Genomic DNA, 12,740 nt, shown 5'->3' with positions numbered 1-12,740 from the left:
CTCACCGTGTACGTTCTAAAATAGGGTCGACTATGTTGTATGGTTTTTTTATGTTGTTCCGGGACCTAGTGTTTCATCGCTAAAGGTAAAATTTAGCTTCGAAGCGATTTCTTGAAACCTTCGGTCAAAAGAATAATAATAGAAAAATAAGACAACTCGTATTATGTAATGGGTTTATACAAGGAATACACCGGTAGTAAATATCTAGCGATAAAGTGAAGTAAATGTCCGTGAAGTTTCTATCCAGAGAAATGCTAAAGTTAGCACCTAAGATTGTGAATGAAATGAAATGAAATAGTTTAACTGAGGTCTAGATCCGAAAATAAACTTAAACGAACCAGAAGAAGTAGTTTCGGACCAGTAGAGGATGCACAGGGGTTGCAAAGGTTTATGGGATGTCGTCAGATTTGTGTGCTGTGCTGCCGCAGGTAACGTGAAGTGTTGTTTTTCTGGATTAGCAGGTGTTGGACTGACAGAACCGAAACATGGGAAGAAAGAAGAAAAAGCAAATGAAGCCTTGGTGCTGGTATCCTTTTCTACATTTCCACCTCTTGTTCTTTTCGCTTTTATCAGGCTCTTTGTGGCTGACACCCTCCTCTGTGTCGATACCAAGCTAGCTAATGCTAACCGTACATTAGCCTCGGGAAACTGATAGAAGTGTAACTCACAGCTTCATGTGAAATAGTAGGACAATTACAGGATACTAAAAACAAACAACGCAGGCTAGTGATTTCTTGTGATGTTTAAATCCAGCTGGTTCTACCATAACGTCAGTGGTTTGGTTTCCTACACCGTCATCTCAGGTACTGTAACAGAGACTTCGACGATGAAAAGATCCTCATTCAGCATCAGAAGGCCAAACATTTTAAGTGTCACATTTGTCATAAAAAGCTGTACACCGGCCCCGGGCTCGCAATCCACTGTATGCAGGTGAGGAAACAATAATAATCACCACAATAATAAATCACCAGTCATTTCATACTATACTAACAGGATAGACCTTGTGTTGCAGGTACATAAAGAGACCATTGATGGAGTTCCAAATGCAATACCTGGAAGGACAGATATTGAACTGGAAATATACGGTATGGAGGGTATTCCAGAGAAAGACATGGAAGAGAGGAGAAGAGTGCTAGAACAGAAGAACCAAGGTACTGGCACTGAAATACCCTCATGTACTCTCATGCTATGGCCTATTCTAGAGGCTGATTCTGCTCTTGCCATTTTTCAGAGACTCAGAAGAAAAAGCAGAACCAGGATGACTCTGATGAGTATGATGAGGATGACGAGCCTGGCCCCTCGTTCCAGCAGGCTGCTGTAGGACAGCCCCAGGCATCCTATATCCCTCCCATGACCCAGCCTGGCATGCCTCCTGGCTCTGGTGCTCCAGGTATACCACCAGGCAATTACTCAGGTGAGAATCAGTCACTTTACTTGAACTACAATAAGCCAACTATTGCACTAATCCTAAATAAAACTATAGAGGCATTGCGTTACTTACACAGGTATTTTTTTCATATTGGTCTTTACGTATGAAGTGGCCAAGGAGTACATTCTGTTGTGTTAAGATAGTTGTCTATCAAAATGTTTTTGCAGGAATTCCCCCGATGATGCCAGGTGTGCCACCAATGATGCCAGGAATGCCTCCTGTAATGCCAGGAATGCCTCCAGGGTAAATCTGTGGCATTATTAGTCAGGTCATTCATTTTTATCAATCACATCCTCACTATATTTGTATCTTAATCTTAAACTGGATTTTTCTCACCTCACATTTTTAGGATGATACCAATGGGTGGGATTATGCCTCCAGCTCCAGGAATGCCTCCCATGATGCCTGGTCTGCCACCAGGTAACCGACCATTTTGCACCTTCAGAAAGTAATATCTTGTGTCTGAGTGACTGTCTGGCTTTTCTAAATTAAAGTTTGTAAATATGTTGTAATGTTGCAATGGTATAACTTTACAGCTTCCCTTATATAATGAATTTTCTTTGGTGGTGACAGGTATGCCTTCTTCAGTGAGCCACCGTCCAGGCATCACACACATGGCTCAGGTCCCCCCTGCTGCAAACATGCTGACAAGACCTGTTGTCCCAGCTGCCACTGTCCCCTCAGTCCAACCTGATGTCACAAAACCTCTGTTCCCCAGTGCTGGACAGGTAAGACTTCCCTCAGCACTCTGATATGGAAGAACATTACCTTCTGTTGAGCAAGAGATGTGTAAGTAGCTGTCTCTGCTCTCACAGGATAATAGAAAGGAGGATTACTTTATTTATGTTTCTCGTTCTTTACTTTTTTCCTGTGCTACAGATGGGCAGTCGGGTTGCAAGTACAAGTGCAGGCTCATCAAATGCAGAATCTCAATCCACCTCTCCTAAAGCTCTGTTTTCTGTCACATCACAAGTACGCAGCTGTCAGCTTGCTCTACTGTCAGCCTGCAGCTTTACAATTGGCATGCTCACAGCTTTTTATAGTTTGCCTGCAGTGTATCTGGGCATATGCTGGGCTCTTTTATTTGCTAAAGATGCTGTAGCAAGAGGCAGTGTTTTTTTCTCTTTTCTGGAAATTTGCACTTATATGAAATCAAAAAGTGTTGCATTATACAGATTTGTAAAATGGGCTTATTATTTCTGAAATGCCACAGGACAGTATAGAAGAGCATCCTCTTAAGTGTTTGTCTTTCAGGCTTGAAGGTTTTTCTTTGGTTGTAGCTTTAGATTCTTCTCTTCCATCTGTATAACAGTGGTGTTGAATGTAACAGAGATAACTAAGATAAAGCTGATATGGTCATGGGCAGTGGAAATTGGCACAGCATGGCCCCCTGGAATGAATACACGTGCTGTATGATTTTGCAAAATCGTAGTGCATAAAAGCAAAGATCTTGCATGGTGATCACTACGGATAAATTGAAGTCTGTTTTTCTGATTTTGTTGAACTCCATAAAGTAAAAGATGCAAAAAATAGGGAAAGAAGAATTCAGAGACAGATCAGACAGATTCTCTCATGGCAGTAGCCTCAAATGATCTATTCTGTGGAATTTCAATGACTTTCAGCAGTCTCTCTAATGTGTTTTTCTTTGTCCACCCTCAGAGTCAGACAGTGTCAGGGTCCCCGCACCATCCCCCCTCTACCTCCTCTGAACCCTTAAAGCCCACATTCCCAGCCTACACTCAGGCCACTGCAGCTGGGACCAGTCCCAGCGGTGGGACCAGCATGGTCTCCAAGCCTCCCTCTGCTGTGACCAGTAAGCCTGCCACGCTCACCACCTCCAGTGCAACCAGTAAGTTGATCCACCCTGATGAGGATCTCTCACTGGTAAGTAGTCCAGTTTTAACTGTTGGTTTATATTTTTTTTTACAGTAAGTAGCTATATAAATCAGGAGTCTGCTAATCAATAGAAAATCACAAAGTCAAACATAGACCTTTCTTGTAAAACAGTCATTTTTCTTATTTATTTGTCCTGGTTGAGCTACAGAATTTCAGTGTCAGATTATTCCTCCTCTCATTTGTTCTCCGTGTCCTGTAGGAAGAGTTACGGGCTCAGCTGCCCAGGTACAAGTGCAGCATTCTCCAGCAAGGCCAGGCCATTGCTGCTGCCTCAGTGGGTCCCGTGGCTGGCATGATATCTCCTCAGCAGTCTGGCATGAGGCATCCCATACCTGGTATAAACTATCTTTTAAAAAAAAAAAAAGAGAGAGAGAGAGATTTAACATTTAATTAGTTTGTTAACCAGATTGGTTTATTTTTACAAAACTCAATTAAGATGAGTATATGTGTAAAATGCATTAGCATTGTTCAGAGCAACATTGTCCCTAATACCATGTTTGTGTTACCTACAGAATTATCTTACTAATGGTTTTGACTTGTAAATACTATTCATCATCCAAGTCATAATTACTACATATTTACAACAAGAACAGAAGTACCTGTAAACAAACACCTCACACACAATAAGCCAGAGTCAGGCATTACATATAATTAAACCTAAATTGAATGAATGGATAAAAAATGACCTGTATTATCAGTGCAAAGTACATTAATTCTCAAACAAGCAATTAATTATACAACTGTCTGCAGCACATGTGACATGACCATGGTATTAGTTGAGCCTTTCATTAGCAGAGCCATCACCAACAAACCTCTTGTTGTTCCAGGCCAGTATGGAGGGCCACAGGGGATGCCAGGTTACATACCAGGAGGGATGCCTCCATATGGAGAGACCTCTTCTGTGGTTTCTCCAGGGTACCAGGGAACCCCTTCGCGGCCACCCATGGGTATCAGACCCCCTGTCATGTCTCCTGGAGGCCGATACTGAAGCCTGTCTTCCTCTCTTCTATAGGTTTGGACACTCCACCCTTTTCTAATGTCCTGAGCTGTTAGTAGACAAACCAGTTTTGGTATTATAGTACCATGGTGTACTGTATATTCTACTACTGAGCTATGAGGAAGAGACACTGGATAAAACAAAAACAAAAAAAGCTATAAAGGCATCAGAGCGCATGGGAAATAGTTACACTGCAGCTAACCAAGACTATGAAGTGCTGTTTCAAACCATCTCTGTTCTGTGGCTTTTTTTCCTTCTCGTGTTTCATTTAGGTGTGTAGAAGTGTAGTAGATATGGTTCGTATTGTTGTGAAGGCGCTGGAGTTACATGGGCAGTACCCACCCTATATCAAGGCAAGTTTAATGTAAATACATTTCTGTTCTAAGTTACACACTGAGGCCTTCACAGCACATAGTGCTGTTGGACTTTGTGTCCCCAACTTTGTTTGGTGAAGGCTTCAACTAACCGTTTATGTGTTTATTCTTTGTGTTAATTTGATTAGAAAGTACTCCTTTAACCTTATAGAAATTAAATGTCATGTATTGTTGTAAAACTGGATTATAATAAAATGTGGCAAAAATGTTAAGACTCTTCTTTGCGGGATGCTAGTGGGAAAAGACATCACTGCAGGTTTGTACTTCAGTTTAAACTATGTTACAGACGAACAATGAACACCAGTAACAGAAAATTCTTTGTTCAGTTGAAATTAAAAATGTTGTTTTATTTACCTATAGTCAGTATATTGACTTTTTTTTTTAAATTGATGCTCTGTACTTGGCACTGGCAGACTGGCCTTTGACAGTGAGTGCTTTGTACAGCTGCATAACTTCTAGGTCACTAGTGGCTGTGGCGCTAAAACCCAGATTTCTCTTCTCCCTGTAGCAGTGCCATGGGGGACTGGCTGAGGCCCTGTCTCAGTGTAGCCCTGTTTCAGCCTGAGGCAAGTCTCACCATTTTCTGTCTTCTCATTCATTACCAGGGGCCCTCACAGCTTATATGCTGTTGGATCTCAATGTCCCCAAACTTGCAGCAAGTTTGGTGAAGGCCCTTGTCTGTTTTGCTGCGTTGAGGCTTTTTTTTTCTGTTTTCAGGCATGTTAGCTCATGTGAATTACATTTTTTTTTTCCTGTTAAGCTTTCATGTGTCATTCAACCTGCACCTGCCATTATTTACTGGTGAGAACAGCAGGCAGCTCTCTTTTCATTTACTGGCTCTTTGCTGTGAGTACAGAGCTTTTAAATGAAACTGTATAACTTTAGAGGTAGATGGTTTGGCCTGCAGTGACTTATGTATTAGACTGACACATTAGCAGTCCCTCTCCTGCAGCCATATGTACATTTACTGGCATTTACTGTGATGAAGAGGTGACATTTCATATGCTTGTAAAATGACTTTCCACTTAATCCTGTTTGTTTCATCAGCTGTCCTCACTTGATCAATTGAATTTAACTACTTATATGAAGGAGAATCTCTGCCATTAACAGGTTAGTTAAAGCTGTAAGTACCACTGCTATAATTCTAATTTCCACTGACCTGTTTTTGTGCACACATGACATCTTCATATCTGTAATTTTAGAGGTCTTGCACACAAACAAAATGAGCCCATAACAGTTCTTAGGCATCATCGATTATGATCTTGAGGATTGCCAAATCATAGTTATTAATATGTGGGCAAGCCTTTTTCGCCATAATTTAAATATTTTTACAGTCATACAGGTAGAATCTTCACTGGTAAGTATGCGCTCCATGTTTGTTATGGGTCGCAGGAAACGTCTGTTATGGTTTTACCTGCTGAAGAATACAGTTTTATGAAAAGATGTCACATTTTCTTGTGCTTGTAGCTTTTTCAGAACTTATCTTTAAAAGTGATGATACAAGGCTGGCCGCAAACCTTCACGGACAAAAACTAAAGCTTAATCAGAATTGTTTAAGGATCTGGTCTGCAGAACCCTCTGATGCTGTTGTGTTGCTGTTTTTTTTCTTTTTCTTTTTTCAAATAAACCAGTTCATAAACTCTAATGTGTCTTTGTGGTGCTTCACTCCACATTATAGTATAATATAATATTTGGGAACACTGAACTGTTACTCTGATATAAAAATAAGATGGCGTTATGATGCTGTCAGGGTTAGAACCACTAATCTTACAGAGGGAAATTCTTGACTATATTAGTAACAAAATTACACAATATCAGTAATAAAACATTTGGCTCTTGTCTACATACATTAAAACACACCTACCTTTAGGGAGACTTTTGTAACAGGTACTGCCACATCACTGACACACACCATCATTCCCATCCAAGGTTTTCCATCTGAAGAGAAAGGCAAATACTTTAGTATGCTTGGCTTTAAATTACTTGCTCCACAATATTTTACACATTAAGTGTGGCACTAATCCATCAAAACATGATTTCCAAAACGTACAATTCTCTTTCTGTGCATGTCATTTTCTCTCACATGTTAGGTGTAGTAGAAGGAAACAATACATTTGAATGGCTAATGTTAAACAAAACCTTAGCTGGCAGGAATCTATTTCAATAAGCTGGATGCAGTGTGAGGAGCATTAACCATGTGAAGCTGTCAAAGTCTTCAGTGAGAACAGGTTATGTGCTCATAGAAAGGCTGATCAAATACATGGGTCTGAAAAGAACTGTGTAAATGGCATGCAGCTCTTTTGGCGGCACAGCAATCAATGAAGTAAATGTGAATTAACACTGCCAAATCAACATTCCTTATAAAGTATGATCTAATCACAAAAAGCCATGGTGACCTGATCATTTGTTCAGTGAGTAAATTAATTTATGATATAACTTGAAATAATTCATGCATCACATCACCATGGATCATGCATTAGTTAAACATATTTATGTACCATATATGACTTGTTCCCTTATCACACAGTGTTACAGGAAACTTAACAGCACACTGAAAAACAAAAGCAAAGTTTTTCAAAGAAGCCATTGACAAGGGGATAATGAAACTACTGAGGAATCTCAGCTTCTAAGACTGAATAGAGAATAATGTTTGCTGCCTGAAGGATTAACCATCTTCCAGTCAACTCGTAACATAACGTAACCCTCCAACACCGAAGACTTTAAGCAGGCTTTGCAGATTTACTGCTGCAAGTGGAGCTAAGTGGGTTTCTAATAACAGCTTTCTAATCTGAAATGCATGTTTTGAATATCTGCCAAAACATGTGAAGGTGAAAGCAAAGGTTCTTTTTGACAGCTGTGCAACAGTGTGTATGGTAAATAAGAAACTGTTCTTTGGCTGCAATGCATGAAAAGAAAAAAAAGAAATTACCTTGAGTGCACATAATTGCAGACCTTGTTGACTGGGCTGCTCTTCCACATGTCAGAGGTAGCTTTCAGTTGGCAAGTGATAAATATCTAAAAAGAAGAGGAGCACAGAAATACCATTATAGATTCCTCAATATTTTAATAGTACAGATCATACATAGCTCACTGAATCATCTTTAAATCATAGTAAAACAGGAAGGAAGGAAGCATCAAGCTGCAGATGAAAGAAAACACAAGCAAGCTATTTTAATAGAATTAGGTGATATATTTTGAATTGTAAGGTGTGTCTTGTGCAGACAGATGAGGCCACTAAATTATGCATAATTTTGAGTCACCAGGTCACATGAACTAGAAGCTATTGAGCAAATATGTCAATTATTAAATACAAAAAGTCATTAAAAAATTAATGAAGTGAGGTGTGTCTTGTGTGCTCACACGTGGCCTAAAAATTATACATAATTTTGTGAATTTTAATTTATTAATAATTTCAATGACCACCGACCTTTTTATTTTTCGTATAACATAAAAACATGTTTTTTTCTTTTTTTGGTAAATTTTTATCTTTTGTTTCCTCTTTGTCAATTATTGAGTGACGGTCCCTAAATCGGCTCCCGACTCAGTGAGGAAACAAGCTTCTCCTACGGGGTAAAACCTGAAGTTACGGGCCCTGTTTCTTATGGAGGAGGTGAATCTGTCAAATATCGAACTTCAAACTTCACCTTTCAGGGAGCAACGTGACGTTAACTGTTAGCTTTGCTCGTCGTAAGACAGACGTGGGTGCCCAGGTCCTTGTGCGTTTGTTTGGTCTTATATTAAACGATGGACGTCAGGTAATGAAGAGTGTATGGACACTGATCAAACACAAGCTGGAAACGGTAACGTGTCCTAACAAACACAACCTTACGAGGCAGCACTTGGCACCGAGCGTCAGCACACGTTAGCGTTAGCTAGCGAGCTAACTTAGCTAACAATATAAACTAACTTCAACAAGACCTGGAACAGTTCAAAGACAACACTGGACTTGCCTGGCATCTGGACTGCTGTCCTCCACGATATCGCCTCTATGACATCCCCCGCTTTCATATTCCTCAGGCGCCGTGGCTGAGCTGCTTTGCTCCACACAGCCATGTTATCTGCCAAGCTCAACTGTTCCTTTGGGGGAGTGCAACGCCAGAAGGAAGTGGAACCTGATTGGTCCTCTTGTGTGCACTCCGAGTTCTGATTGGCTAACAGGTACAACCTTATTCAAACAAGAGAGAACTTGATTTCGCAAATAAAACTTTTGTTTTACAGATAAAAAGTCTGAAAATGCACAAAACTTAAAAATACACTTTATATGTTTATAAGTTACCCAAGAACAGGAATACATGAGTAAATTTTGATAAATGTCAGAACTTTATAATTCCAAGGGGGAGATCTCCAGTGTGTAAACAAAGCCTGAAATCTCTATCAGACCTAGTACATTCGGATGACCCTGAATACTACCCATGTCTTTGATTTAGCATATGTGCTATCATTCCTCTTTAAATCACATTTTTCATAGCACTGACATGTAATTAACTTTTGTGGGCATTGCTGAACATAAACTGCTTGGTCCAACTGGAACAAAAAAAACATGCTGAACACTGCATTGTTTTTGTTGCTCTTGGTTTTATTCGAGTTGTAGCACTTTGAAATTGTAAAATGCATTATACCACACTTGGCTTTAGTGTACAGTGGGATGCTCAAACATCAAATGACTAAAATTCCCACTTGCGTCTAGAAACATGCTTTCACTTCTAACATGTTGAGTAGGTCAGATCAGGTACAACTTAATTTAAGTGTTATCTTAAAAAACAAATGAGCTTGTCATGCTAAAGAAACATTGCTTGGTACCCAGATGTCCCATGGGAAAGTGCTTAACACCTTGCAGGTTTACCAGTAGAGTCACTATGCAGACATTTACAAGCCTCTACCTTTAACCCCCTCAATGCCTTACTCCCATATGCTTGCAGCTAGAAATGTTTTTACTTCCACATTCAGCTGATTAAACCTTCAGAAGAACAGTCCAGGACGATAGCATTAACCAACCATGAAGGTAATTCAAACGACAAGCATGGTTCTGATTTTATTATCTCTTTGGCTCATTTACATTTGAAACTACAGAATCTTCTGTAGTTGTATTTGACAGTGAAGTTACATTTGGATTAAACTGGGTGGTGGTCCTGATGTTACTGAAGGCAGCTGTGACATTGTCCAGTTCTGCAACCACTGGTTTCATTGTGACATTGTCCAGTTCTGCAACCACTGGTTTCATTGTGACATTGTCCAGTTCTGCAACCACTGGTTTCACTGTGACGTCGAGGGATACGTCTTCTGGAAATGCAACAACTTCGTCAACGTCTTCTGTATCTCCTACTTCAGTTTCTGGAATTAGAAAAACAAGTTATCACATGTTACAGGTATAAATGTAGAAGTTAAGGATTTTCTTTACCTTTTAGATCCATTTGACTTGTGGCATCTTCATCCACCAGGTCCAATGTCAATGGTGATTCAGGAAACAAGCCTTTATCCAGATCTAGGAACCCCCCCCAAAAACGTGGGGTCAAGATAGATCTAAATTAGCAAACTTAATATTGTTTCAAAGATCAGGAGTTTAACCTTTACCAGTTCTGTCCTTTATTCCACTTCTCCACTGGCTGCTGTACAGTCCTGCTCTGCTGAGTTTATGGTGAACAGAAGGCACCTCCTCTCCAGTTTTCTGTTTGGCTGGCAACACCAACATTGGACCCACTCTTGCCTCCTGTTCCCACACTGGCAGACAAATGATGCATCTTTAGATACAGCAAGTCCACATGTGTAAAGCCTGACATCTACTGCTGTGGTGTAGTGTAGTGTAGTGTAGTGGTGCAGGATGTCACAGAACCAGTATCACAAGTTTCTTCCCCTGAAGTCCATGTTCTTACGTTTATTTAATCCACCTCTTTTTAAATATTCCGGTTCATCTGGTTTCCCAAACACACGTGGCCCAAACTTTCCCAAGCTGCTGGGCTCACTGCCAGTACTACTGGCTTTATTCTGGCTTTGACACTGGCCACATAAGAAGTCATTACCATCAGCTGACCGCCATCTGAAAAGGATTGTCATGTTTCAGCACACATTTGTTTTTTTTTCAACTGGAATTTGACAGTCACTGGCTTATAACTTGCCTTCCATTTATAAGAGTACAGGCTTTATCAGGTGCCTCTGCATCATTTAACAGTACAGCACGCAGGTGACACGTGATGTAAAGCTGCAGGAGAAAAAAAAATCCAAATGTGGAAAAAGTACAAAATGTACAATTATGTCCTAATCTAAATATGAAGCTCACCTCTCCTCTGTCCTCATTATGAAACCTGAAGGCATCAATGACCAACTGGAGCTTGTTACTGTGTGTCCTGGGTACAAAGTGGGACTTTGAACCTGGAACTTGTGAGTCAATCAAGCACCTATGAAAGAAGGGAAAGTCAAGACTGCTGTACCATTGCATTCATGTACAACAACCAGCAGGACAAAGGTCTGGTTAATCCCACACCCTCGACTTTCTCAGCTTCAAACTTAAAATTTCAGTGGCACTCCAATTGTTCCAGGTGCTCACCCGTTTTCAATGAAGACATATCTGGGAACAGAGTATGTGTCTGGGTTGAGTGTAGCCACACAGCTGCTCACAAACACTCTGAGCCCTACATGATGTCCAACTCTGACAGAGGCTTCCATGCTGATGGGCTCACCGAGGTAAAACACATTCACGCTTCTTTTATACAGCCAGTCATCTGCACAAGAATCAGAGTAATGAGTACAGTTCAAGACAAAAACAGCTTGAGAAGTGGCTCAAACTCACCTGTCATGACTCTCAGGGTAAATGCCAAGGTCTCCACTACACTTTGTGTCGAAGTGAAAGGGATCCAGGTGGGTATGAGTGACGCACTGGACAAACTGTACTTCCTGAGAAACAGAAAAACATTTTGAAGTGACACTGCAGCTCAATGGTCTTTTTAAAGAAATGCTTCAGACGCACCTTTCATAACGGCACTCAATTGGCACTACAGCTTCATCCATCCGAATCAGCCCATCTGGAGAGGCCTCGGGAGAATAAAGGAGGAGGTTTGTGTAGACCAGGGAATCTTCGATCATCTATGGACAGCAGACAGTTTCAGACCGCGCATTATAATGTATTTAAGTGTCCGAAATGCAATTCATTCATTACCCAGTGTTTGGTTCCACAGTCCATTAGTCCAACAACGATTCTGTACTCATCTTCTGAAGACGCCGTAGCTCTACAGAAATCATCGTGCCCCACTCCAAGACGCAAGTCGTCGCCGTTTACAGGGGCCCCAACTCCAAACAGGTCAGCTTTGATTACAAGCTCCAGCGCGTCTGGGTGGCAGGTCACTCTGACAGTATTCACCTTCTTTCGCTCCTCAACTGGAGCCTGCTGCTGTTTGAACGAAATAAGACGAGGTCTCTGAAATAAAGCATGCTGGTTGTAAAGTGTTGGCACAACAGCAAAAGATGCTCGGATACAGAATCCAGATAAAAAGAGTCCAATAAGGAAGTTAACCCAAACAACCACGGACTCCATAAATAACACTGAAAATAGCGAACGGACTCGGACGGCAAACACTCCTCTCTGAGCCAGACACATGTGCGGCGCAGCATTTAATTTACGCAGAGCAGCTCTGCACACCTGACGCCAATTATCTGCTCATTGTCTGACAATTGGTCGGAGTCTCTTGTCAGTAAAAGTGGACTCAGGTCTGATCAGGATGTAAATGAAGGGACTTTCCATTTGAAGGTGTAGAGGTTTTTACAAATCTCCACATATTTGATCCTACTGGTTATTAATCAGTCCAAGCCTAACTGCTTCTTTATAGGTCCCCACAGTGAATCAGCAGCTTATATTCAACAAAGAATGCAACAGAGAAATGCCTCCACATAATTTACACAAAAGAATATAAACTAATTTAAGTGGCGTTAAAAATAGGCCCATGTTACAGTCCATGCAGCATGTGGAGATTTAACATCTGTTATTTCAGAGGTTTCATTCTTTGACTGTGAACTACAGTTGGGATTCACACGTTCAGATGTTTATGTCTCTTTA

The 12,740-nt window shown here is 40.8% G+C and overlaps 2 protein-coding genes across 8 annotated transcripts; one reads left to right on the top strand and one right to left on the bottom strand.

Moving 5' to 3' along the window:
- The first annotated feature begins 25 nt into the window (after positions 1-25).
- LOC113140474 (BUB3-interacting and GLEBS motif-containing protein ZNF207-like) lies at positions 26-6,341 on the top strand. 6 transcript variants are annotated; one of them, XR_003296649.1, is made up of 13 exons: positions 367-526; positions 804-930; positions 1,013-1,151; positions 1,232-1,414; positions 1,597-1,672; positions 1,779-1,849; positions 2,003-2,157; positions 2,309-2,401; positions 3,089-3,313; positions 3,525-3,660; positions 4,153-4,337; positions 4,595-4,675; positions 5,205-6,341. XR_003296649.1 is itself a non-coding variant. In XM_026324293.2 (12 exons), the coding sequence occupies exons 2-12, from the start codon at positions 486-488 to the stop codon at positions 4,311-4,313; spliced, it is 1,407 nt and encodes a 468-aa protein (XP_026180078.1). In that variant the 5' UTR covers positions 26-85; positions 462-485; the 3' UTR covers positions 4,314-4,875. The 6 variants fall into 6 exon arrangements, 5 of the variants coding, with proteins under 5 accessions (XP_026180078.1, XP_026180080.1, XP_026180077.1 ...); XM_026324293.2 differs by lacking the exon at positions 5,205-6,341 and adding an exon at positions 26-85 and having other exon boundaries at positions 462-526; positions 4,153-4,875; XM_026324295.2 differs by lacking the exon at positions 5,205-6,341 and adding an exon at positions 31-85 and having other exon boundaries at positions 459-526; positions 4,153-4,875.
- A 3,361-nt stretch (positions 6,342-9,702) lies between these two features.
- On the bottom strand, positions 9,703-12,398 carry LOC113140473 (zona pellucida sperm-binding protein 3-like). 2 transcript variants are annotated; one of them, XM_026324289.2, is made up of 10 exons: positions 11,847-12,398; positions 11,658-11,773; positions 11,481-11,584; positions 11,238-11,412; positions 10,971-11,088; positions 10,810-10,895; positions 10,567-10,730; positions 10,268-10,414; positions 10,095-10,178; positions 9,703-10,027 (listed from the first exon to the last, which is right to left on the bottom strand). In XM_026324289.2, the coding sequence occupies exons 1-10, from the start codon at positions 12,282-12,284 to the stop codon at positions 9,732-9,734; spliced, it is 1,728 nt and encodes a 575-aa protein (XP_026180074.1). In that variant the 5' UTR covers positions 12,285-12,398; the 3' UTR covers positions 9,703-9,731. The 2 variants fall into 2 exon arrangements, with proteins under 2 accessions (XP_026180074.1, XP_026180075.1); XM_026324290.2 differs by having other exon boundaries at positions 10,810-10,892.
- Positions 12,399-12,740: the final 342 nt, after the last annotated feature.

Source organism: Mastacembelus armatus, chromosome 8, assembly GCF_900324485.2.
Source record: "Mastacembelus armatus chromosome 8, fMasArm1.2, whole genome shotgun sequence".
NCBI classification, from domain to species: Eukaryota; Metazoa; Chordata; class Actinopteri; order Synbranchiformes; family Mastacembelidae; genus Mastacembelus; species Mastacembelus armatus.
Note: the sequence above shows the minus strand (reverse complement) of the source record. Positions and strands in the feature narration are given on the sequence as shown.

Bases quoted from the DNA above. Each gene is read 5' to 3' on its own strand.
- LOC113140473 (XM_026324289.2), bottom strand. From the start codon at position 12,284: ATGTGTCTGGCTCAGAGAGGAGTGTTTGCCGTCCGAGTCCGTTCGCTA. The intron at 11,413-11,480 runs GTGAGTTTGAGC...ATTCTTGTGCAG, and splicing joins TACCCTGAGAGTCATGACAG to ATGACTGGCTGTATAAAAGA. The intron at 11,089-11,237 runs GTGAGCACCTGG...CTTCTTTCATAG, and splicing joins TATGTCTTCATTGAAAACGG to GTGCTTGATTGACTCACAAG.
- LOC113140474 (XM_026324293.2), top strand. From the start codon at position 486: ATGGGAAGAAAGAAGAAAAAGCAAATGAAGCCTTGGTGCTG. The intron at 527-803 runs GTATCCTTTTCT...CCGTCATCTCAG, and splicing joins CAAATGAAGCCTTGGTGCTG to GTACTGTAACAGAGACTTCG. The intron at 931-1,012 runs GTGAGGAAACAA...CTTGTGTTGCAG, and splicing joins TCGCAATCCACTGTATGCAG to GTACATAAAGAGACCATTGA.